We start from the raw sequence: 23,951 nt of genomic DNA, 5'->3' as shown, positions 1-23,951 counted from the left end.
GGTGGTGACTAGTTCCACTGCCAGGGGAATCTAGATCCATCCACAGAGCTCAGGCTTGGGTAGAAAAGGCCACTCTTCCTCAACACCCTCCAAAAATCCCCGGGGGGGGGGGGGGGAAGGCCAGCCTGCACAGTGGCTGTTTGGTTTTATTATTAGTCTCAACTGTAGATAGGGTTTCAGGCTTTATTTGGGCATTTCAGAGAGGAGTTTAAGATAAGGGGCAGCAGGTGTTTGCTGGCCGAGACACCTAATCCTCTCACCTTATCGGCACGAGCAGCAGGGCGGTGGTGGAGGGAGATGGAGGCCAGCAGAGCCAGAGGCAGCGGCTGGACAGAGAGGCAGGAGGTGGCCTTGACCTGCAGGCTAAGGTGCTGTGAACCAGGGAGCAGTGGGAAGGTTTCTCACCCAACTGAGTTCCCCTCTGATTTCCCATCTAGGGCCTGAGGCTTCAGGACACCCTCTGTCTCCTCCTTCAGAGCCTGGGTCCCAAACTTGACTGTGTATCAGAATTGCCTGGAAGTCCTGTTAAGTCACATTTCGGGGGCCCACCTGCAACGTCTGATTCAGCCGCTCCTGCTGCTGCTGCCCGTCCAGGAACCGCATTTTGAGTGCCATTGCTTTAAAGAATTAGTCACTGTTGGGGGATGAAAACTTTTATTTCAAGTTCAGCAATCCCTTTTGGCTTCACTTCACATTCTTTTCTCTTGGTTCATTGAACATAAGTTAAACTTCGCTTTAACAAAGGCCCATGTGGAATTGTTCTTTCCCCGCTGTCTCTTCATCCCCATTCCTGCATCCCCGTATTGTTAGGAATGTTCCAATTTCACGTACATCCTGGTAAGTTCTCTAATTTTCTGTCTGGCTTGATTCTGATGATGATCAGGTGTCATTTAAAAAAAAATACAATGAAGCCATTCTTTAAAGGAGGAAAATCCCCTCAGAGGGCAATTGTGAGGATTTGTTTAAAGGAAATAATTAAAGTTATTTGGCCCTAAAAAGTATTAAATAAATGGTAGCTGTTACCAGTGAACACAAACAGCACTCACAGTGTGCCAGATATGAAGTCATTTAATCTCCATAAAAACTCCCCATTTAATACATGAAAAATATAATAAGGCAAGTCGAGGTTAAATGTGACTTGCTAGGAAGTAGCAGAATCGGACCCCTCCCTGCCTTTTGATACAGAGCCCACCACATGGAAGAGGAACTCTTCCCATACTGCATTACCCGAGAGCAGCCACTGTTCCAGAAAAGATGTTGCCTGTAGCTCTGGTGGGGCTCAGCCCAGGGGTAAGGGGATTAATGGTTCTCCCACACAGGAGAGCAGCTCAGAATTTGTAGAGAGAGGCGCCTGGCTGGCTCAGTCAGAAGAGCATGTGACTCTTGATCTCAGGGTTATGAGTTCGAGCATCACGTTGGGTGTAGATTACTTAAAAAAAAAAAAAATTGTAGAGAGGATAGATTTACCTTCATCAGGCCCACCTGGACATGTATACCCATCCTGAGCTTCCTCTCCCTTCGGGAGGAAGCTGGGTGAGGCCAGCAGAGTTAAAAGTGCTCACTCCCCGTACACAACTCTGACAATTCTAAAAGCCACTGAATTGGACACTGAAGTGGGTGTACGGTGTGGTATGTGGCTCACAGGGCAATAAAACTATAATAAAAAGAAATTCACTCCCCAGGCACTTCTGGGAAAAATTCCTTTAATAAAAAAGTTGTAGTACATTTACACGATTGTCATCACCCTTTATCTACAGTACTCAGTAGGGAAAATAAAAAATAAATGACAACATAGTCGCGCTCAGTACAAAAACGCAGGAATTCATTCCAATAGGAGGCCTTGATGTCTGGAGAGGAGAGAGAAGTGCACGAGGGCACATGAGCTGAGCAGCTCAGGCTTGGGCTTCTGGAGCAACGCTGAGGACCCGCCTCTAACTTTCTAAAGATAGTATTTAAAAAAAAAAAAAAGTCCAGGGTGCAGTAAGAGGCCTCATCTAAGGAGCAGGGTCCATTCCAGAGAGAACATCATCACCGGGAGGCGTGGGGTATTGGGGGGTGGTCAGTCGGTCTGGGCATTTATGGCAGGTTATAAACTCCCAGAAATTTGGCCTCGGAGGCAACCCTGGCCTAGTCTGAGAGGTTTCCAGAGGTGAAATCAAATTGCCCATGTCCCTCCATTCTAGAAGGCTTAGAAACCAACCCTTAATGTCAGACTTGAGGGCCTCTCTCCTCCAAGTTGCTAAGACCACTTCTTGACAAGCTCCCAAGTCCTTCGCTGAGGGGAAGAATCAGGCTCCTTGGAGATGCCCCTGCGGCCCAACCTTTAGTCCCTGGGACTGCTGGCAGGTGGCCTAGTCGTCCTGGCCGCTGCCATACATGTCGGCCAGCTTCTTGAAGCGGCTGCCCCACTCGTTCAGATAGTCATAGTCTTGGTCCTGGTCAGAGGCTGAGGAGGTGAGGGAGCTCAGGGAGGCAGCGTCAGAGCCGTGGCCCTCGTAGTCAAACACCAACAGGGAGTCATAGGGCGGGGCCGTGGGGTCTGTGTTAGCTGCCTTCAGGTTCTGGGGCGACAAGAGCGGGTGGTTAGGAGCAGCGGGCAGACCCCAGCAGCTGCAAGAGCTCGGGCACGTTGAGATCCCCCTGCTGAGCCTGCGTCTCCTTGTCTGTGAGGACATCTCTTCCCACCATTTAAGGTGTGTTTGTATTTTTATTTTTATTTATTTATTTTTTTTTTAAGTTTTATTTATTTATTTGAGAGAGAGAGCACAGAGGGAGAGTGAGAAGGAGAAGCAGATGCCCCGCTAAGTGGAGAGCCTGATGCGGGGCTCGATCCCAGAACCCCGAGACCACGACCCGAGCCGAAGGCAGACGCCCAGTGGACTGAGCCACCCAAGCACCCCCCCATTAAGGTTTTTTTTTTTTTATTCGACGGAGAGAGACACAGCGAGAGAGGAAACACAAGCAGGGGGAGTGGGAGAGGGAGAAGCAGGCTTCCCACGGAGCAGGGAGCCTGATGTGGGGCTCAATCCCAGGACCCTGGGATCATGACCCGAGCCGAAGGCAGGCGCCCAACAACTAAGCCTCCCAGGCACTCCTCCATTAAGGTTTTGAAAGGCGAAATGAAATAATGCACATAAATACTGAGCACCGAGCCTAGCATACAGCAACTGCTTGGTGCGACTGGCCAGTGGTCAGAACTCTGACATCACACCCTAGTTTTGTGACCTTGGACAAACCCCTTAACCTCTACATGCTGTTTTTGTCTTGTCTCTAAAATGGGAGACTTCATATCGTTTTAGAGGAATAAATCAATACATGTAAATATATGTCAAGTGCTTATTAGAATAGTACCTGGCACATAGTTGAACATTATTTCCTCATTTGTAAAATGAGGCTAACAAGAGGATTCCCTCCCCACAGTTGATGTGGGGATTGAATGAGATCATATTTGCAAACTATTTAAATGTCTGTCCAGAGACATTCTAGAAATGGTCTTCATCGAACTGGAGGGAAAAGTTCCAGGTATTTAACTCCAAGGCATTTTCTCAAACCACCTGCTCTGAGCAACTTTCCCCAGATGCTTTTGTTTTTGCACAGCAAATATGCTCATGCTAAAGAACAGAGTCCAACCACCAGGCTACTTCCAGAAGGCAAGAAAGGTAAGCAGAAAGGTTCAAGCCAGGGTAAGGTATTTTGACTGCCCACCAAGCCCTCTGCCCATTGCTGCTTCCTCACACTCTCTAAGATGCATCAATCTATCTTTTCTCCCTCCCTCCTAGCCTTCCTTCCTCGTATTTAGGACCTCCACTAATGGAGCACCTGGCTGGCTCAGTTGGTAGAGCATGAGACTCATGATCTCAGGGTCTGTGTTCAAGGCCCATGTTGGGTGTAGAGCTTACTTAAGGAAAAAAAAAGAAAAAAGAAAAACCTCCGTTTACTGCTAATGAGGTACCAGGCTGTGATAGGCGCCTATCATCTATCTCCCATGTAACTAGTTCAGTGGTTCTCACAACCCTGGCTGTATATTTAATTTTAAGCTTGGGGAGCTTTAAAAAAAATCAGAGCCTAAAAAACAAATGAATCCCTGCATTCCAGGCTTTGCTGTTTTTCAAAGTCCCTCAGATAAATCAAACATGTGACCACAGTTAAAAACACTGGAGATACTCAGCTATTATCAATAATAACTATCATTACCCAGTAAAGGCTACATGCCAAGCAAGTGGTTCTTAGACTTAAATTACTTGGGATTTTTTTTTTTTTTTTAGTTTTTATTTATTTATTTGAGAGAGAGAGCACGTGCGCGCGCGCGCGTACGTACACACACACACACACACACACACACACACACACACACACACGTGGGGGAGGGGCAGAGGGAGAAGCAGGCTCCCTGCAGAGCAGGGAGCCCAATATGGAGCTCGATCCCAGGACCCCGAGTTCATGACCTGAGCCAAAGGCAGCCACTCAACTGACTGAGCCACCCAGGCACCCCTACTTGGGAATTTTTAAGAAATTCTGAAGCCCAGGCCACATCCGATCAATTACATCACAATCTCTGTAAGGAGTCAGAGACATCAGTAGTTTTTGAAGTTCCCCAGGAGATTCCAACGTTTGGGAACCACCGTTTCAGGTGCTTGCTCATTCGATCCTTAAAGCAACCTGTAAAAGGGTGGCTCCGACGGTTAAGCACCCGACTTTGGCTCAGGTCCTGATCTCAGGGTCCTGGGATCAGGCCACTTAGGGCTCTGTGCTCAGCAGCGAATCTGCTTCTCCCTCTCCCTCTGCTTCTCCCCGCTGCTCATGAGCTCTCTTTCAAATTAAAAAGAAAATGCAACCTATAACAGAGGGTCCCCAAATCTGGTCCACACTGGGATCACCTGGGACCTTTAAAAATTCAAACCCAGGTAGTCTGGCTTCACAGTTTTCTAACAACTGTTATATTTGTTGAATAAATGAATAAATAATTCATAACCTATTGTTAACCACTCTGCAACTTAGGATTTCATGGAGGAGAAAACAGAAGCCCATAAGTCACTCAAATATGCCAGAGGTCACACAGCTGGTTGGTGAGGGAGGCAAGATTTGAACCCAGGGTCAAGACTCCAAGCCCATGCTCTCTCTCTCATGTTGCTGGTGCTTGAATAAAGGGCTGCCCTCAGCTGGCCCCCTAGGCCTCACCTCGATGATGAAGTTCCCAATCTCATCCGGGTTGGCTGGACGTGGACGGTACATGGGTGTGGGGATGAAGGTTGGCGCCACATCATTGCGGAGAACCACCTCAGGCCGGGCCTCCAGACCCCGGTGGAGTTGGGTGATGTCATAGTCCTTCATGGATGTGAAGGAGAACATGGGATTGAGAAGGCAGCTCCCACCATTTATGTTTCAGCCCACTCCCCTGCCATGTGGGTGTTTTGGTTCACGGGTAGCACTTAGAAGCCCTTGTTTCCAACAGCCCCTCCACCCAAATTAAGCACAGGCTCAAGGCCACCTTGGCTGGGGTCAAAGGGACTACAGCTATGGACCAGACACCCTCTCAGAAGAGAAGAGTTGGTGGTCAATCCTACATGAAGACTGATGTGTTAGGTCAGAGTCTGGTCAATGCAGCTAATGTGGTTAGTTGGTTGACCCAACCATCCCTGCCAGTGGCCCTGGAGGCATCCATCTCCCAACCCCCTAGACCTCCCAATGCCTCACCTGGTCCTCCTCACCACCTCCCTCTTCACCGTAGTAGAAGACATTGTCACGGGTGTCATCTTCTGGGAGTAGAAGAGGCTCCTTCACCTTCCTCTTCTTCCTCACCAGCAAGAGGAGCACCAGCAGGAGGACTGCAAGAGTTAGGGAGGGTAAATATTCACCCCCCACAATCACACAGCTGTGGCCGATACCCTACTCTCAGAGCCCCACCTAATTTTGGACCCCTTTCCTCGGTAGCCAGACTCCCCTGCACGTAGGAAAACCCTGAACTCCTTATCAAAGTGTACAGAATTGGCCCCTACCTGTCTCCACACATATATACCCCTGTGTGGGTCTAATCTTAGTGGCCTCCTTGGAGTGCCTCAAGTACACCCAGCAGTCTCCCGCTTTAGGACCGTCGCCTGGGCATTCCTCACCTGGAACACTCTGCACGCACACGCACGGCTCTCACCCTTCAGGCCTCAGCCTAATATCACCCCCTCCTAGCAGCAATCTGATCTCATCCCCCCCCACCCCCATAATTGTCAGTCTTCCCTTATTGGTAATACCGGCCCTTAAGGGATTCTCCCAGCGGATGTTACTTTTCAAGAGGACACTTTTTCAGTCCCCAGGTGACCCCTCAATTAGCCACAAACTTTAAGTTAAAAGCAAGACAGTGCAAGTCTATGTGGTGTAGTAATTTGAATGTAGGTGCAAATACTACGTTGGTATTTCAAGAGGACTGGCTTTTAGTGATATGGTTGGAAGGGCTGGCAGGCTATTTGGACTTTGCGGTACTGGCCAGCTAATGCCTGGCTGTTCTCCCTAATGCCACGACCACCTCCAGTTAATCCCATATAAAGAAGCAACCCCAGGGCCCTCTCTGTGGCTCTTCAGTGTGAGAGGATACGGCCACTATTTACCTTTATCACTTCTTTGGCCTGTTGACAGAACTGATGTCCATCTCTGGCCCAAGAGAACAAATCTAGCCTTCTTGGGGAGTCTATGGGTTCTCAAGATGCACACCTATGTGAACCAAACTGCGTTCTTTCCCTCCTCTTTTCCTGCCCATTGAGTCTGGGGAAAGGCAGGAGCTGAAGTGGACTTTTCACCTGCACCAAAGCTTATATATCTGCCTACTGATATCTCCATTTGGACTGCCTGGCAATTCTCTTTCCATGATCTTTTCCAAACTGGTTAATGGAAAGTCCAGTTTCTACTTGTCTGGGTGTTAGAAACATGGATGGTTCTTTTCCTCATATCACATAAGAATCTGAACTGATTCTGCCTTGAAATAGGACCATCTCTCATCATCTCACCCCTAAATTACGGCAATAGCTCCTTAATGGTCTCCCTGTCTCCACCCTTACCCCTGCACAGTCTGTTTAGTAGGAATCCTGTAAAACCCAAGTCAAATCACATCATTGCTTTGCTTTAAACCCTCTGATGACTTCACATTTCATCCAGATCCTTGCAATAGCCTTCAAGGCCACAGCCATCACCTCTCTGATTTCACCCCTTACTTTTTTCCCTTTTGCTTTTTCCACTCCAGCCATCTGTTGTTTCCACACACCAAGCACAGTGCTGTCTCAGGGCCTTTGCACTTGCTGTTCCCGAGATATCTGCATGATTTGCTTCCTCACCCTTTTCGGGTCTTTACTCAAATATCCCTTCTCAGCAAAGCCTTTCTTGTCCATCCTACCTGAGATGGCAGACCTCCTCCCCCGCTTGCTTTTTCTCCGTACCAACACTGATTTCTCTGCCAGGTCATTTATTGTCTATTCTCTGCACTGGAAATTAATCTCCATGAGGGCAGAAAGTAGTCTGTTTTATAAAGCGCCGCACCCCAGCGCCAGGAACAGTGCTGGCTGTGCAGTATGTGGATTAAAGCTTGCCCTTGTTGAATTCATATCGGACTGAATGTGTTTCTGTATAAGGACCAATTCAGAGAGTGGAAAAAGACAATGTGAAAGGTTCCACCTTTAGAGTAAAGAATTTAGTTTGTAACTAAACACGTCTGCCCCGTAAACCAGTGACTCTCAAACCCTAGCATGCATCAGAACCCCTGGAGGCTTGTGAAAATACAGATTACTGGGTCTTAGCCCTAAGTTTCCGAATCAGTAGGTCAGGAGTGGGCCTGAGAACCGGCCTTTTTAACAAGTTCCTGGCGCTGTGGATGCTGTTGGTCTGGAGATCGCACGTTCAGAATGACTTGCTCTAGCCTCTAGATGACATCACAGCAGGGCTCAGTCTGTCTGTTCCCCATGGTCTCCCCAAAGCCTGGCACATTCCAGAAGCTCCATAAACATCTACCCACTGAATGACACTCCTAGAATTAAGAGTATCAGGAACAGATGGACAATGTTGGGGACACCTTAGTCCCAGCAGTTCAGGGTAGAATTGGGTTTTCAAACTACCCCATCCTCAGAGGGGAGAGAGCAGGGGTACTTACGCAGCAGAGCCAGGACAGCCCCCAGGATTGGGAGGAGGAAGCCCCACTTCCAGCGTTCGGGGCAGGTCTCCACGTGGCCATGGCAGTCACACACGGTGGCCTTGATCACTGTCAGCTGTTCCTTGTTGCCACGGTCAGCCAGAGAAAGGTGCACATCATACGTGTCTTGCTTTAGGAACTTCTTCAAGGACAAGGCCACTGTGTTTCCTGGAGGAGACAGATAGCGTTTACCACAACAAGGAGGCCACAAGTGGAATGTAGTGTATCACGCTGGAGATTAAGGAGACCGCCTCTACATCTGGCCAACAGGGAGAAATACCCCAAAAGCACACTTACGCCAAGTGTTTAAAAAAAAAATTGGTATTTGGCCAAAGCCAAATTCACCAACACGGAAAGGATTATTGGGATAGCAAAATAAATTCATCATCTTATTTATTTTTTTTAAAGATTTGTTTATTTATTTGACAGAGAGAGAGAGAGCGAGAGCAGGAACACAAGCAGGGGGAGTGGGAGAGGGAGAAGGAGGCTTCCCGCCAAGCAGGGAGCCCGATGTGGGACTCGATCCCAGGACCCTGGGATCATGACCTGAGCCGAAGGCAGACGCTTAACGACTGAGCCACCCAGGCGCCCCATCATCTTATTTTCTTAAAATCAAATCGACAGTCACAGTATTTTTAAAATGAAGTTCTTAAAAGTTTATTTATTTTATTTATTTGAGAGAGTGTGCATGCACAAGTGGGGGGAGGGGCAGAGGGAGAGGGAGAAGCAGGCTCTCCGCCAAGCAGGGAGCCCAATGCGGGGCTCGATCCCAGGACCCCAAGATCATGACCTGAGCTGAAGGCAGATGCTTAATTGACTGAGCCACTGAAGCACCCCAAAATAATGAAATTTTTAAAAAATCATGTCATACAGGGCCAATAATTTCTCAACACCGCTAGCTGCTTGGCTGTTCTCCTCAAAAAGAACACACTGAAATACATTCTTCCTGAGATTACTAACCCCATCTTATAATATTCACATTGACTGACCACCTGTTTTCCTATTTGAAAGTTCACTACCATTACTACAGCATTTTTGCCCTTGCAATAGTAAATATGTTTATGCCTTAACTATCCGATAGAATTTCAGTATCTGAAACACTGATAGTTCTGCGAAAGCATTAATTATTTTTTTCAAAGATTTATTTATTTGAGAGAGAGTGTGCAAGGGTGCAGGGGGAGGGGGAGAGGTAGAGAGAGTCTTAAGCAGGCTCCACACTGAGCGTGGAGCCCAGCACGGGGCTCGATCTCAGGACCCTGAGATCATGGCCTGAGCCAAAATCAAGGGTCTGACGCTCAACCCACTGCGCCATCTAGGCGCCCCGAGAGCATCAGTTACTAATAAATGCAAACGCACATGGCCTGGAGATATAAGGGACATTGTGGAGCAGGTCAGAGAGGCTGCCGGCCAGCACGGTCAGCATTAGTGACGCACACAGGTTCGGGGCTACTGTGAGGCTGCTGCGGGCACTGTGCTAACCGGCTTTCAAAGGCCCAGCGTGGGTGGCAGGTTAACCTCGAAGCAGAAGCCGAGCTTCAGTGGGGCTGCACAAGGGGTCCCACTCCGGGGACACTCTGTGGCGATCCTAGAATGGGGAAGAGGGCTCTGTTTATGGGTGAGAAATACAGGGTCAGGGGCTTCTCTGAAGAAAGGCCTTCAGTTTAGACTCGTTTCTCAAGAAGGAGCTATTAGCCAGGGTAGCATGACTTCTCATCATGCAGGACTTTCCCAAGCATTACAGATCCTCACCGTTAAATGCCAGCAGTGTCCCCCAGTCATCGGGGCACCAAACACCACCCCACGATTCTAGTTCGCCCACCCTCAGGCTTGCCGGCTTATTTCAGCACTGACCTCAAGCCACTTTTTGTTCAAAGGTTCTGCATACTCACTGGGCTCCTCTTAGTAAGAAAGCCAGAAGGCAGGCTTCGCCCTGTTCCCATGCGGCAATGGCAGGCAGACAGGGAGCTCTGCAGGCCGAATATTTGGTCTACCACATCGTGGAGGCCAAGGTGGGGTATTTCACTGAAACATCCCTACCACCATGCTGTCCCCGTGCCGGAGGGTGGATTTCTCAGGTGACGCTGACGATGGTGGTGCTGGTGACTAAGTGGAAACTGACTGGGAGTGAGGCTCTACTCTCATCTTCACCACCGCTTTAAGAGGAGGTCACTATTAGCCTCACTTTACAAATGCAGAAATTGAAGCTTAAGGAGGTTAAGTAACCAGACCGAGGTCGCACAGGGGTAGGGTTTGGATTAACTCCCCTGACAACAAGGACATGGTCAGAGAGAAAAACTAAATTAAAACCAAGAACCAGGGGCGCCTGGGTGGCTCAATCTGTTGTTACCCATCTGACTTTGGCTCAGGTCATGATCCCAGGATCCTGGGATTGAGCCCTGAGTCGGCTTGTTCCTCTCCCTCTGCCCTACACCCCACCCCGGCTTGTTCTCTCTCTCGAATAAATAAAACAAAATAAACCCCAAGAACCAGGTCTCAGTACTATCATCGGGTGTTTGTATCACTGGGCTTCGGCCATAACGCTCACACCCGACTGAGCCAGATCTGTGATTGCTGCCTGGGAAGAATGCTCGAAAGGTGGCCGCTCACATCTACTGAGCACTGATGTACCAGACAAGAGGCCTCTCGTGGAATCACCTACTTCATCTTCACAGTATCTGGATGGAAGTAGGACAATTATTGGCACCATTCTACAGGTAGGGATAACTAAGGAACAGTGAGGTTCAGTAACTTGTCCATAATCACAAAGCTAATAAATGGAGGAACTGGGTGTTGAGCCAAAGCATTCTGGTTCCAGAGTCCATGCTCCATAAATGCTAAGCCCAGGGAGGGGAAAAAACGGCTTCTAGGCCACAAGGGGGTGACAGGAGACCAATGTGGGTTCCTCAAAGGGAAGGTGCAGGACATACATACCCAAATCACAAGAATCATAAAATTGAGACAATGTGGGTATGTGAAGCAGATCTCCTGAGTCCTTTCTGGGCTGGGCTCAGCAGCAGTCATAGACACTGGGCACTTGGTTCCTTTGGGGCTGAACCTGTGTGTACTGGTTCCCTATTTCCCTCCTGGGGAACCTTCCTAGCCCCAGGAGGAAGGCGGAGACATTTTAAACCAAAGTGAACAGTGTTTCTCCAGGGGCCTTACTGGCTCTTGGGGCTGGATCCTTCTCACACACCCCGGGTCCTCACTCACTTGATGCCAGTTAGACCCTTTCCCAGGCCAGTGACAACTGAAAAGCCATGGAAGACTGAGAAGCTCCGGGAGGATGGGAAAGAGAAAGGACAGGGAGGTGGGTAGGAGCGGGTGTGGGGGGGACAAGGACTGTGGCTTCGACTTGCTCACGCACTCTGTGCCCTTGGGCACGCTACTTAACCTCTCTGAGCCTCACTGTCATCTGTAAATGGGGATAAAAATACTGACCACAGAGGGTGGTAGAAATATTAAATAAGGAAAGAAAAAGCATCTTGCCTATCATCAGGGTTCAATAAATGGTGGGAATGTGTACAGGGTCCCGGCATGGGGCACACACCCACCTACCACCATCACTCACTCACCTTTCTCGTTGACCTCTGCTGTCCAGGAGATGTCCGAGTCGTGTGTGAGCTGGGCCTGGAAAGGGGAGGTGTGGGGGGACAGGTCCTTGTCCGTGATGTTCAGCACTCGGGGCACAGGGCTTTGGTTGCAGATGGTGATCTGACGGGGCTCAGGGACCGGGCCGTGGTCGTTGACGTCCGTAAGTGTTAGCAGGAGGGTCCCAGTGCCAGTGGTGGGAGGGCTTCCTGTTCACAATTACACACAGGAGCCCTTTTTAGCATCTGCCCTTGGTTGGGGTAATGGATGAATGTTAAGCTCTCTGACCTACCCAGTCAGCCTCAGAGAGGTTCCTGTTTATTGCCCAGCTGTAACTTTCCAAGCCCCTCCCTGTCCTGCCCTAGTCTCATCATAGATCAAACCAGTGATGGCAGATCCATGACAATCATGCCTTCATTCTCAGCAGATTTTCCTAACTGATCGTAGCCGTTAACAGCCACTACCAATCTGCCCCAAAGGGAAACCTACTGGCCACCTCAGGGCTGATGCGCTTTAGGGATGGCTCCCTTCACAGTCCTGCCGTGACTTCTCGCCTGCTTCCAGGCCTTGCTTTGCTGTGTCAAGCAGAGATGTCAAATCACATCACAACCCCCAGCTCTGTCATGGTGTGACATCACTAATCAATCATGCCATCTTCCAGGCAGCCCCTTCTAATCCAATCACAAGAGGAAACCAACAGGCCAATCTAGGGGTCAGTGAACCATACACTTGGGCTGAAATAAGTCTTTCTCCTAACACTTGGGTCTTAGGGAAACCAGAGCCAGCCAATCCTAGTCTTTAGAAGTCTCCTCTGCAAGTTTCCCCTGACCCTCTAGATTGGTTTGCTGATACCCCTCTCTGATACCATACTCTGTCTGGGGAGGGGATGTGCTATGCCTTGGGCTCCAAAGGTACCCAAGTGGAGGGGTTGGAAGGAAGCTCTTACCATCATCTGTGGCCAAGACCATGACTTCGTAGACATTGTTCTTCACAAACTGTTCATCCTCACGGTCTAAGATCCCCGTGGCAGTGACCTGACCACTGTCTGGGTCCATCGCTAGCCACCCTGCTGGGTCTCTCAGGATGTGGTAGCTGGGATGGAAAAGTTGAGAGGAATCATACCCAGAATACTTAGATTCTGGTTGTCATTCAAAGCCTCCTTATTCCAACTGGCAGATGGTGTCATGGGACTTGGGGCTCCTAAGCAGGATCCCATGAAAAATGCATCCCACCCCTAAATGGGAGCCCAGCAGGGACACATGAGAGAGAGTGGCTATACCTGCTCCCCTGGATCTCAGAGTCCTTAGCCTTGGGAAGGGTAGGAAGGGAAGGCCCTGTGCAAGGGTGATGTTCAAAATATGTAGCAGTCTTTATGGTAATTAGAACAAACACCGACCATAATAAATAGCCCATCCAATACTACTAGTGCTTTTGGATGCATCTGAGCCCAGCTCCTGGTTACCTGATCTTCTGACTCCCCTTGTCAGGATCCTGCGCAGTGTAGGTGCAGACAGGCTCCCCAGTAGAGATGCCCTCCTGGACCTCGATGACTTTAGAGGGTGGGACGAACACAGGTGCCTCGTTCACGTCATCCACGTGGACCACTACAGTGGCTGTGGAGGTTGGGAGCTTCACTACAAAGGGAGCCTCATTGGTCACTTCAACATACAGAACGTGCTGGTTTTTGGCCTCGAAGTCCAAGCCCTGAGAGAGAAGAGGAAGGAGGACCTGAGCCGCTGATGTGTGAGGAGGACTTATGCAGTGCTGTGATGTCAGAAAGAAAGGCCCCACGGTGAGGGGCTGGAGGCTCCCAGCATCAACAATGCTATCCTTCCCGGGGTGCCTGGAGGGGGGTGCAGTTGGTTAAACAGCACCCAACTCTTGGTTTTGTCTCCAGATGTGATCTCAGGGTTGTGAAATCAAGCCCCATGTGGAGATTCACATGGAGCTCTGTGCTTGGTGCTCGGTCTGCTTGAGTTTCTCTCTCTCCCTCTGCCCCACCTCTCTCTCTAAAATAAATAAATCTTTAAAAAAAGAAATGCTGTCCTTTCCATAAAACCTCTTGCACTTTTTTTTTTTTTTTTTGAGGGGGTGGAGAGGGAGCGGGAGAGAGAGAATGTTAAGCAGGCTCCATGCCCAGTGCCGAGCTTGATGTGGGACTCGATCTCACAATCCTGAGATCATGACCTGAAATCTAGAGTTGGATGCTTAACCATCTGAGCCACCCAGGCTCCCCATCCTCCTGCCCTTTCTGAGTCTCTGGTAGGGCCTCTCAGGCCACCCCTAGACCAGTTAAGCCTTAGAGATGGTTCCCAATGGGGTGGTGGTCCCCTAGGGGGTGTTGTAGAAACTTGTGGAGGCCTTTCTGGTTGTCATAATGATTGGGGATGATGTTGACATTTATAGGCTGGGGCAGAGACACAAAGAACTGTCCCCAAGGCCATGTGACTTGCCAACAGCCCCTTAGACGTTCATGTATTCATGGGTGTGAAAAATCTGTTTATAATTACTTGTTTTACATATAAACTAAGTTTTTGGTGTTGTTTTAATATATACTGACTTTTCCAGGAATGCATCTTCTGAGGGGAGCTTGTAATTTGATTTGTCCAGGCCTTTCCTAAAAGTCGTGTATTTGCTATTGTATAAAGACATCGGTATGACTCGTGGTATACATGAGCTGCCTGAGTGACATGCAGTATCCACTGCATGTGGACGACTCCACAAAGAGACCAGATAACTGACCACCTCATTATGTTTTTCTAGTATGCGCTCCAAAGCTTACATATAGAAACATCTTATTATCAGCAACTCTTCCTGTAAAATTCTTCTTTATTTCACAGTTAGGACATTCTATTTTTCCAGAAATTGTGTAAGTTATAACTTATTATAAATGAAATTCATTTCACAATATAAAAAGGGCATTACAAAGTTTTTGTTGCAAGAAGGAGATAGTCGTTAAAGTATTATATAAAACCCTGCTTCTCAAACTAGGCCATTCTTTTTTTTTTTTTTTTTTTTTAAGATTTTATTTCAGAGAGAGAGAAAGCACAAGCAGGGGGACCGGCAGGCTCCCTGCTGAGCTGGGAGCCCAATGCAGGGCTTAATCCCAGGGACCTGAGCCAAAGGCAGCTGCTTAACCAACTGAGTCACCTAGGTGCCCCTGGCCACTTTTAATAATAAACCAGGAGGTAAAAGAAATTAAAAAAACATTAGGCTCATCTTCTTAAACCATCAATTTTATTCAAAGACTTTGTGAGAGGCAAGCATCTAACTACTAAGTAACTTAGAACATTTTACTATGCAAAAACCTAGATATGTATTATGGATTAAATGCAAAACTAGCAAGAATTCCAATAAAACAGAGACCCTGTGTGTGAGAAGACTAACTGGGGGCAGCCACCGGACACCAGGATCTGGGAGGAGGGGCTCCACTCCCCTGCCTCCATCAGATCAGTGACTCTCCCCGGTATTATAATAAGTCTTTCTTATTTCAATTACCAAGGGAATTGAGTCCCTTGGTAAGATTTACTTTGAACAAATTCATTCCCCAACACGAGAGGGATGGGTAAGTGTCAGAAGCCCACGGGCCTGGTGCACTCCCCGGTGAGTGTTCCAAAGCAGGTGTCCCAAGGCTGGTGGTCCACCACCCTGTCCTGGAGGCTGTACACTTGACTGCCCCAGGGGTGACCCCTGTCTAAAGCCCAAACGGACTCACCTTTCTGGTCATCAGGATGCCCTGGTTGCTCTCGGGGTGGGTGGTGATGGTAAAATGGTCCCCGTCATCACCTTCCAAGATGCGGTAGGTGGCGCGCCATGCCGGTGAGTTGGGGGCATCCAGGTCAGTCACTGTCAGCCTCTGCACCTCATGGCCCACCGTGTTCTCGGGTACACGGGCCTCGTACTGTCAGTGCGGGAAGCACAGCATCGTCAGAGTAGAGACTGATCGCCCATCCTGAGACTGTTCCACTCTTTGCCAGCTGTGGATCCTCCATGCAACTCACTCTTCCTGGGACCACCCAACCCACACACCAGGGCTTCAGGGCACACACAGATGCAGAATGTCCTCACAGCTGCTGGGACAGACCACAGGGATCGTGGGCCGGCTTTTCCTAGATCCAGGGCCAAAATATTCCAGGAATCTCACCAGGTCTGGGTGCCCTAACCCTGCCACATGTGGCCATCTAGCTGAGATCAGAAAGGTATGAAGAGGGTGGCAAGAATGACTAGGGGCCTGATTGCTGTACCGCACGGATCAGGAATGTTTTTGGAAATTCTGGAACAGGTGGCAAACACTGGGAACTCAGCTGCTCAGAGCAAATTTTTAATCAAGCCTAAATAATGTTCGGTAGCCAGAGTTATCTAAAGATGGAAGGGGGGTGGGTGTCATCTTGATTGGCCCTGAGTCCTCTGTCACTGGAGGTGACCCAGAGCATTCACGGGGTGAAGGTGGGCACATACAGGTGTGAGGCAAATTCTAAGTGTTCATATCAACAAGGATTTTCTTTCTCTCCTTTTTTTCTGTAAACTCTAACACTAAGGAGGGGCTTGAACTCATGACACCAAGAGTCACATGTTCCACCGACCGAGCCAGCCAGGTGCCCCTCAATGAGAATTTTCATATTGAGCACTTATGTACCAGGGATTGTGTTATGAACTGTACAGAGATTATGCCTTTTAAAACTCAGAACAATGCAGCAGATACTATTATTACCTCCATTTCACAGATTCGGAAATGGGGCACAAAGAGGTTAGGTAATTTGTCTCTGGTCACACAGCTAGTAAGTGGTGGGGTGGGACCGGAAGCAACGTGAGCTGGTTCCAGAGTTCCATTAGAAAGGAAAACCTGAGTCCTTCATCATCTGCTGAGGGAAGGAGGATTGAAAGGGCGCTTACCTTCGGAGGCTCAAACACAGGAGCGTTGTCATTGGCATCGAGGAGTTCTACTACGGCCACTGCGGTGGTGGTAGAACCATCCCCGTCCATATCTGTCGCCTGGATGGTCAGTGTGTACTCGGGGACTCTCTGGGGAGGAAAGGAGAGTTCAGGCTGAGGGGCCCCTCAGCCTGGGCTCCCAGAGGCACAGCCCTGGATGTATGTGGAGGGAAGGGGAATGTGTCCCCTTCTCACAGTGTTCTCTTGAATCCCCGCCCCACTGCTCACCCAACATAGGGAAGAACAGAGGCAAACAGGGGAGGCGGAGGGGAAATGCAGACCCCAACGGTTCTCTTGGGCCAACCGGCGATCGAGTCTGGGCATTGCCCCCTGACCCTGGGCTGATGCAGAATGGGAGCTCTGAGTGGGGATTTGGGCAAAGGTATTAATTAGGAAACAGTAGGCAACTCCAATATCCATGGAGCTACCTCTACTTTGTAGCACACAAGGGACAAATCTGGGCAACGTGCATGCTAAGTGAGCCATTCCGAGAGGAAATGAGAAAATCTACAGAAAATATCAAACGCCTGCATTTTACAGCTGCCTCCTCAGCCTTAACGAGACCATCTGACACCATGAGGCTGGCTCCAGAGAGCTGTGGGACATCAACATGGGAACACAGCAGCGGCCATGGACAGGGGCTCCTGCTCTCGAGCGCCAGGCCCCAGCCTGAGCAAGCCTGGGTAGGAGCCACTCACCTCCCGGTCCAGGCCACTGGAGATCACGCTGATGGTGCCCGTGCTCCGGTGGACCGTGAACATGAGGTCATGCGGGTCCTTTGGCTCTTGGCTATGGATAGAGTAAGCAACCACCCCATTGTACGTGTTGACGGCATCGTCCTCATCTGTGGCTGTCACCTGCATCACAGAAGTGCCTAGAGGGCAGAAGGACTGGGTGAGCATCCTTCCCTCCCTGCTCCAGTCCCAGCCTTGCCCACTTCTGGAACTCTGAGAGGCTCCACCCTGCTCGTCAGCTTGGACTCGTATTCCACTTTGTGGCAGATTGCTAGATGGTGTCCGTTTTCCATTCTCCGCTTCTTTCTTAGAAACAAAATCCTCAATCATTTTAAGCTGAGCACAGGCCTGCCTGGAACAAAGACTATTTCCCATCCCTTCTTGCCACTATGGTCTTGAGACTAAATTTTGGCAAATGGGATATATAACTTCGGCGGAAGTGCTTTCCTGAGGATGGGGCTTACTCTCCACCCCCCCACCCCTTCCCGGTGTAACGGCTGGAGTTCTAGCAGCAACCACGGGGCAATCTTGGAAATAAAGCCTAAACAGCAGAGCAATGAGAGAAAAGGGGCCTAGGTCTCCCACGTTTTAAAGTACCATTCCAGCCTTGATTGTCCACCTCCAGGCTTCTTGAATATAAGGAGAAAATAAGGTTCCATCTCATTTAAGGTACTATTGTTCTTTGGGGGATGTCTGTATTGGCAACCTAACCAACTCACACTTCTCGAATTCTCACAACTCAGAGAGGAAGGGAAGAGGAGAACACCACCCCACCAGCATCTGTCTTTGAGGTTGTTATATCTAATCTTCACAATTCTTTAGAGGAGGCATTGTTCCTATTTTCTTTCTTCCTTCCTTCCTTTCTTTTCTTTCAAGATTGTATTTATTTGAGAGAGCGAGCAAGCAGGGGGAGGAGCAGAGGGAGAAGGACAAGCAGACACTGTGCCGAGCACAAGGCCTGATGAGGGGCCCAATCCCAGGACCCTGAGATCACGACCTGAGCTGAAATCAAGGGTTGGACACTCAACTGACTGAGCGACCCAGGTGTCCCCTTTGTTCCCATTTTCAGATGTGAAGTTTGAGGCTCAGAAGTCAAGAACTTGCCCAGGGTCACAGGTAAAGAGGCAAATCAAGATTCAAATCTATATCCTTGTAGCTCTAAAACTCGTGGTTCCCAAACCTGGCTGATCATCTGAAGCTTCTGGGAAATCTTTAAATATACAGATTCCAGGCTGTACTCTAGGATCACTCTTATTCAGGGACCTTGGGATGGAGTGGGAGAATCTAAATTTTTTTTTTTTTTTGGTCTGTTTTTTTTTTTTAATTTTTTTTATTCTTATGTTAATCCCCATACATTACATCATTAGTTTTAGATGAAGTGTTCCATGATTCATTGTTTGTGGGGAGAATCTAAATTTTTAAGATGATCCCAGGTAATCTGATGCACAGCTGAGGAAATCAGGGATGGAGGGTTTTTCTAGCATTTAGGGGTCTGGTCTGACCTCCAGATGGTTCTAGAAGTTGACCCAAGGCTAGGTCTGGGCCCAGCAGACCTCTCCATCTATAACCACCCCCACCACAGTCCTCTTACCAGGTAGTACCCCTTCCAAGACGCTCCCTCTGAAAACATCCTGTGTGAACTTGGGTTTGTGGTCGTTCTGGTCTGTGACAATGATGGAGATGTTCATGGGGTCTTCCACTGAGGCACCGTTCTCTGATACAGCATGGCCAAAGAGCTGTGGGTGCACAGGTGTGGGGTCAGCCTGGCCCCCTCCCCACCTGGCCCCGGGGCCCTGCTTCTTGTTGGATGCTACAGGTTACTTGCCTCATACTTTGCAATCTTCTCCCGGTCCAGTGGCTTATTCAACAACAACCAGCCTGTTTCCTTCTCTATGGTGAAGACACCCTCAGGGGGACTGTCTGCTCCAGGCCCTGTGATGCTGTAGAAAATCTTGGTGCCTCTGTCCTTATTAGATTTGAGCTGGAAGCAAAAGAAAATGGCAGCTGACAAAGTCTCAACTATCTCAAGACCGCAACAAAGGTGGGGAGGGGTGGAGAGGCACTGCCTTATCAGAACCCGCTCCCGTTACAGAGGCTTCCAGGAGCAAGAAACCTCATTGGCAGGCCTTTGGATGAGGGTCCCTGCAGCCACCAATGACTCCAGGGAGGAGGCGCAGTCATACCTGATTCAGCCTCTGGGGGAAGGGGCCCTTGCCATTCTCAGCGACAGATATTGGTGGAACCACCCATTCTCTCTTGCGTCTTCGCAAGATACGGTTGGATGGGGAGATCTTCAATGCTTTTCTTTCCTGCAAGGAGAGAAGACCCCTTAACCGGACATGCGAACAGCTGGAAACCACCCAACATCCCTTCACTTACAGAAGTTATTAAAGGGTGAGTAGAAAGACCTAAATGGCTACTGCAAAAGGCAAATTGAAAATAATCCTAAGTGTTCATTTAGAGAGAACCAACGAAATACACATTATAATACTTCTATCTAGTGGAACTGCTATACAGCTCTAAAAATAAGGAAGTCTATGTGCGGACAGTAAAGATCTTTGATATATGCTGTTAAATGAAAAAGAACAAGGTATACTAAACTATAATGTAGTTTAGTATCTTACTTAACAACTTAACATAGTTAATATGTATCATCTTTTGTATGAAAGGGTAGGAAAATAAGACTATTCATAGTGGCTCACACATAAACAAAGTATGGGGGCAGATACAAAAGAAACGAATGACAGGATTATCTGTGAGAAGGGGACAGGCAGTATACTGATCTATTTTTAAGTGCAGAAAGAAGGTGCAGACGTGAATAGTATGCTAGCTTTTGCATAAAAGAGGAGGAAAAAGAGTCTGTGTATCTGTATATGTATATAAATATAAAACATATATGTTTAATATAAATAAATATAGAATATATAAAGAAACTTTAGAAGGAAAAAACTGGTAACAGTGGTTATCTGTGTCTTTTTTTTTTTTTTTTTTTAAAGATTTTTTTTATTTATTTTTTTGAGAGAGAATGAGAGAGAGAGAGCACATGAGGGGGGGAGGGTCAGAGGGAGAAGCGGACTCCCTGCTGAGTAGGGAGCCCGACGTGGGACTCGATCCCAGGACTCCAGGATCATGACCTGAGCTGAAGGCAGTCGCTTAACCAACTGAGCCACCCAGGCACCCGGTTATCTGTGTCTTGGACAGGGCATTAGATAGATGCATAGAAACAAAGGGAGGTTATTCATTGTGTAACTTTTTAATATTTAAAAAAAAATTTTTTTTTTTAAAGATTTTATTTATTTGACAGAGAGAGACACAGCGAGAGAGGGAACACAAGCAGGGGGAGTGGGAGAGGGCGAAGCAGGCTTCCCACGGAGCAGGGAGCCCGATGCGGGGCTCGATCCCAGGACCCTGGGTTCATGACCTGAGCCGAAGGCAGACGCTTAACGACTGAGCCACCCAGGCACCCCAATATTTTTAAATTTTTGAACCATGTGGATACATTAGCTCTTCAAAAAATTCTAAGAAAGAAATGTGGCTGAGTTCCTCAGGTCTATCTTCCCAGAGACTCATGGGATTGGCAGCCCAGTGTTGGAATCACCTTCCCTTGGGGTTTAGCCCAAGAAGGAAAAGAAGGAAAGGGAGGTGGGAAAGGGAATCCCAGGGGCAAAGGGCACTGGGCCGTGGCTCACAGGGCAATTCTTTGCCCCAAGGGCCTGACTCTCTGGCGCCCCTAGTGGGAGGTTGTAAGCCGTAGGCAACTGAGGGCCCGCAGCAAGCTGGGTATGCATGGAGAACATCGTGGTGTTTTACCTGGACTGTTCTATCATTCAGCACAGTGAAATCACCATCAGTACTAAGCAGGGCTGACTCTTGCTCGGCGCAGTCTATGCAAATCACTGTGGGGAAGGAAGAAAGAGAATATTAGGAAGGAGGGGACTTCTGGAGGCTACTCTGGGGAAGCAACACCTGACAACAGCCCTCTGACTAGATCAAGGACTGTTCCAAGCCAGAAGGAGACCTGGTTTTGGTCTCCATCGTTATCAAGTAAATACGAATTTCAGATGGGGCTTCCAACTTTGTGGTTTGTGGGCCAAGCCCCTTTCTTTGTTTATGACACCAAAGAATCAAGATCATAGGCATTCAGCCCATCAGCCCCAGATGGCCTCATGAGACACGAGGTAAACCCAAGGTTATAGCTGGAGGCAGAAGATTTTCAGCATTTCAGAAGACCATGAGTCTACCTACATGGAATAGGCATCCTGCTACCTGGTTACCCACACAAATCATTCTTGACAACCTCTAGCTGTTTCAGTTTATCATGCTCCCTCTGGATCCCCCCCTGCTTAGCCAACCTTTAAATAAGCACTCTGAGGTGCTAACTACCATTCACCAAGCCAAAGACTGGGCCCATTTCATCCCTACAACTACCTTAACCACCAAGGTAGGTATTAGCTTCTTTTCAAAGATAAGAAAACTGAGGTTCAGAAGCCACATCAGCCTGACTCCAAGGTATTCACTAGAGAGTGTTGTTACCCACTCTTCCTTGTGGCCAAAGCATGAAAAGAGGCCACCTGAGGGCACACCTGGGCCCCTCAGCACCATGCTCTGGCCCCGTGGTTCCCTGATGCTGGCCAAGACACCAGTAGGCTGCAGCAGGACAAGGCCCACAGGGACAGGGCTGTGCCACAGAAATGCCAGCGTGAGGCCTCCCAACTGTCCTTTTTTGAAAAATGGTCCTTTAGTCTCAGATGATGATAATTGGTTTATTTTCTCCCCCTGTTGCCGCCACTCCTTTCCTCTTCTATGACGATGATTGGTTTTTTTTTTTTTTTAATTTTATTTATTTATTTTGAGAGAGAGAGAATGAGAGACAGAGAGCATGAGAGGGAGGAGGGTCAGAGGGAGAAGCAGACTCCCTGCCGAGCAGGGAGCCCGATGCGGGACTCGATCCCGGGACTCCAGGATCATGACCTGAGCCGAAGGCAGTCGCTCAACCAACTGAGCCACCCAGGCGCCCGACGATGATTGTTTAAAAAAGTTCTTCCTTGGGGCACCTGGCTGGCTCAGTCGGCAGAGCATGCAACTCCTGATCTCGGGGTTGTGAGTTTGAGCCCCATGTTGGGTGCAGAGATTACTTAAAAAAAAAACAAAATCCTGGGCACCTGGGTGGCTCAGTTGGTTAAGCAACTGCCTTGGACTCAGGTCATGATCCTGGAGTCCCAGGACTGAGTCCCGCGTCGGGCTCTCTGCTCAACAGGGAGTCTGACCCTCCCCCCTCTCATGCTCTCTCTCTCAAATAAATAAATTTTTTTTTTTAAGATTTATTTGACAGAGAGAAAGACAGCCAGAGAGGGAACACAAGCAGGGGGAGTGGAAGAGGGAGAAGCAGGCTTCCCGCGGAGCAGGGAGCCCGATGTGGGACTCGATCCCAAGACCCTGGGATTACAACCTGAGCCGAAGGCAGATGCTTAACGACTGAGCCACCAAGGCGCCCCAATAAATAAAATCTTAAAAAAAAAAATCCTTCCTCCAAATAAGGAAGAATAACAGATGATTTTTTTTTTTAAGATTTTATTTTTAAGTAACCTTTACACCCAACGTGGGGCTCAAATTCACAACCCTAAGACCAAGGGTCGCGTGCTCTACCGACTGAGCCAGCCAGGTGTCCCAACAGATGAGTTTTGTTTTTTTTTTTTTAACTACAAAAGTAATGTGAACATGACAAAGTATTCAAACAGTATATGAGTATAATATTAAAAAGTAGAGTTCCATTTTTTTTTTTAAAGTAGGCTCCATGCCCAGCGTGGAGCCCAATGCAAGGCTTGAACTCACAACCCTGAGATCATGACCTGAGTCAAAACCAAGAGTTGGACACTTAACAACTGAGCCATCCAGGCACCCCTACACAAAAGTAGAATTCTAAATGATAAATATCCAGAACATAAAAACAACTCCTAAAATTCAACATCAAAAAACAAAGGACCTGAAAAGACATCTGTCCAAAGAAGATACACAAATGGCCAATAAGCCTATGAAAAGATGCTCAGAACCAATGAGCTATTAGGGAAATGCAAATCAAAAGCACAACGTGATACCACTTCACAGCCGCTAGGAAAACTGTTTTTATTTTTATTTTTTATTTTATTTTATTTTTTATTTTTTTTTTTTAAAAGATTTTATTTATTTATTTGAGAGAGAGAATGAGACAGAGAGAGAGAGCACGAGATGGGGGAGGGTCAGAGGGAGAAGCAGACTCCCCGCCCAGCAGGGAGCCCGACGCGGGGCTCGATCCCGGGACTCCAGGATCGTGACCTGAGCCGAAGGCAGTCGCCCAACCAACTGAGCCACCCAGGTGCCCCCCTTTTTTTTTTTTAAAGATTTTATTTATTTATTTGACAGAGAGACACAGCGAGAGAGGGAACACAAGCAGGGGGAGTGGGAGAGGGAGAGGCAGGCTCCCCGCAGAGCAGGGAACCCGATGCGGGACTCGATCCCGGGACTCCAGGATCGTGACCTGAGCCGAAGGCAGGCGC

General features: G+C 48.5%; 1 protein-coding gene across 2 annotated transcripts in view; it reads right to left on the bottom strand.

Moving 5' to 3' along the window:
* Positions 1-1,704: 1,704 nt before the first annotated feature.
* The window catches only part of CDH3 (cadherin 3), a 45,573-nt gene continuing 23,326 nt past the window's right edge, over positions 1,705-23,951 (bottom strand). The window contains exons 3-16 of one of the 2 annotated variants that reach the window (XM_021705736.1): positions 21,229-21,314; positions 19,602-19,727; positions 19,244-19,399; positions 19,010-19,154; positions 17,383-17,558; positions 16,646-16,774; positions 15,468-15,653; positions 13,215-13,456; positions 12,699-12,844; positions 11,737-11,961; positions 8,126-8,332; positions 5,695-5,825; positions 5,179-5,325; positions 1,705-2,561 (exon numbers count right to left, since the gene is read on the bottom strand). In XM_021705736.1, the coding sequence (XP_021561411.1) occupies positions 2,352-2,561; positions 5,179-5,325; positions 5,695-5,825; positions 8,126-8,332; positions 11,737-11,961; positions 12,699-12,844; positions 13,215-13,456; positions 15,468-15,653; positions 16,646-16,774; positions 17,383-17,558; positions 19,010-19,154; positions 19,244-19,399; positions 19,602-19,727; positions 21,229-21,314 (2,312 nt within the window). In that variant the 3' untranslated portion in view covers positions 1,705-2,351. Of the gene's footprint in view, positions 2,562-5,178; positions 5,326-5,694; positions 5,826-8,125; positions 8,333-11,736; positions 11,962-12,698; positions 12,845-13,214; positions 13,457-15,467; positions 15,654-16,645; positions 16,775-17,382; positions 17,559-19,009; positions 19,155-19,243; positions 19,400-19,601; positions 19,738-21,220; positions 21,315-23,951 lie in introns of both variants that reach the window. The other variant, XM_044922136.1, reaches the window with a different exon arrangement.

The sequence above is a fragment of the Neomonachus schauinslandi genome, chromosome 16 (genome assembly GCF_002201575.2).
Source record: "Neomonachus schauinslandi chromosome 16, ASM220157v2, whole genome shotgun sequence".
NCBI classification, from domain to species: Eukaryota; Metazoa; Chordata; class Mammalia; order Carnivora; family Phocidae; genus Neomonachus; species Neomonachus schauinslandi.
Note: the sequence above shows the minus strand (reverse complement) of the source record. Positions and strands in the feature narration are given on the sequence as shown.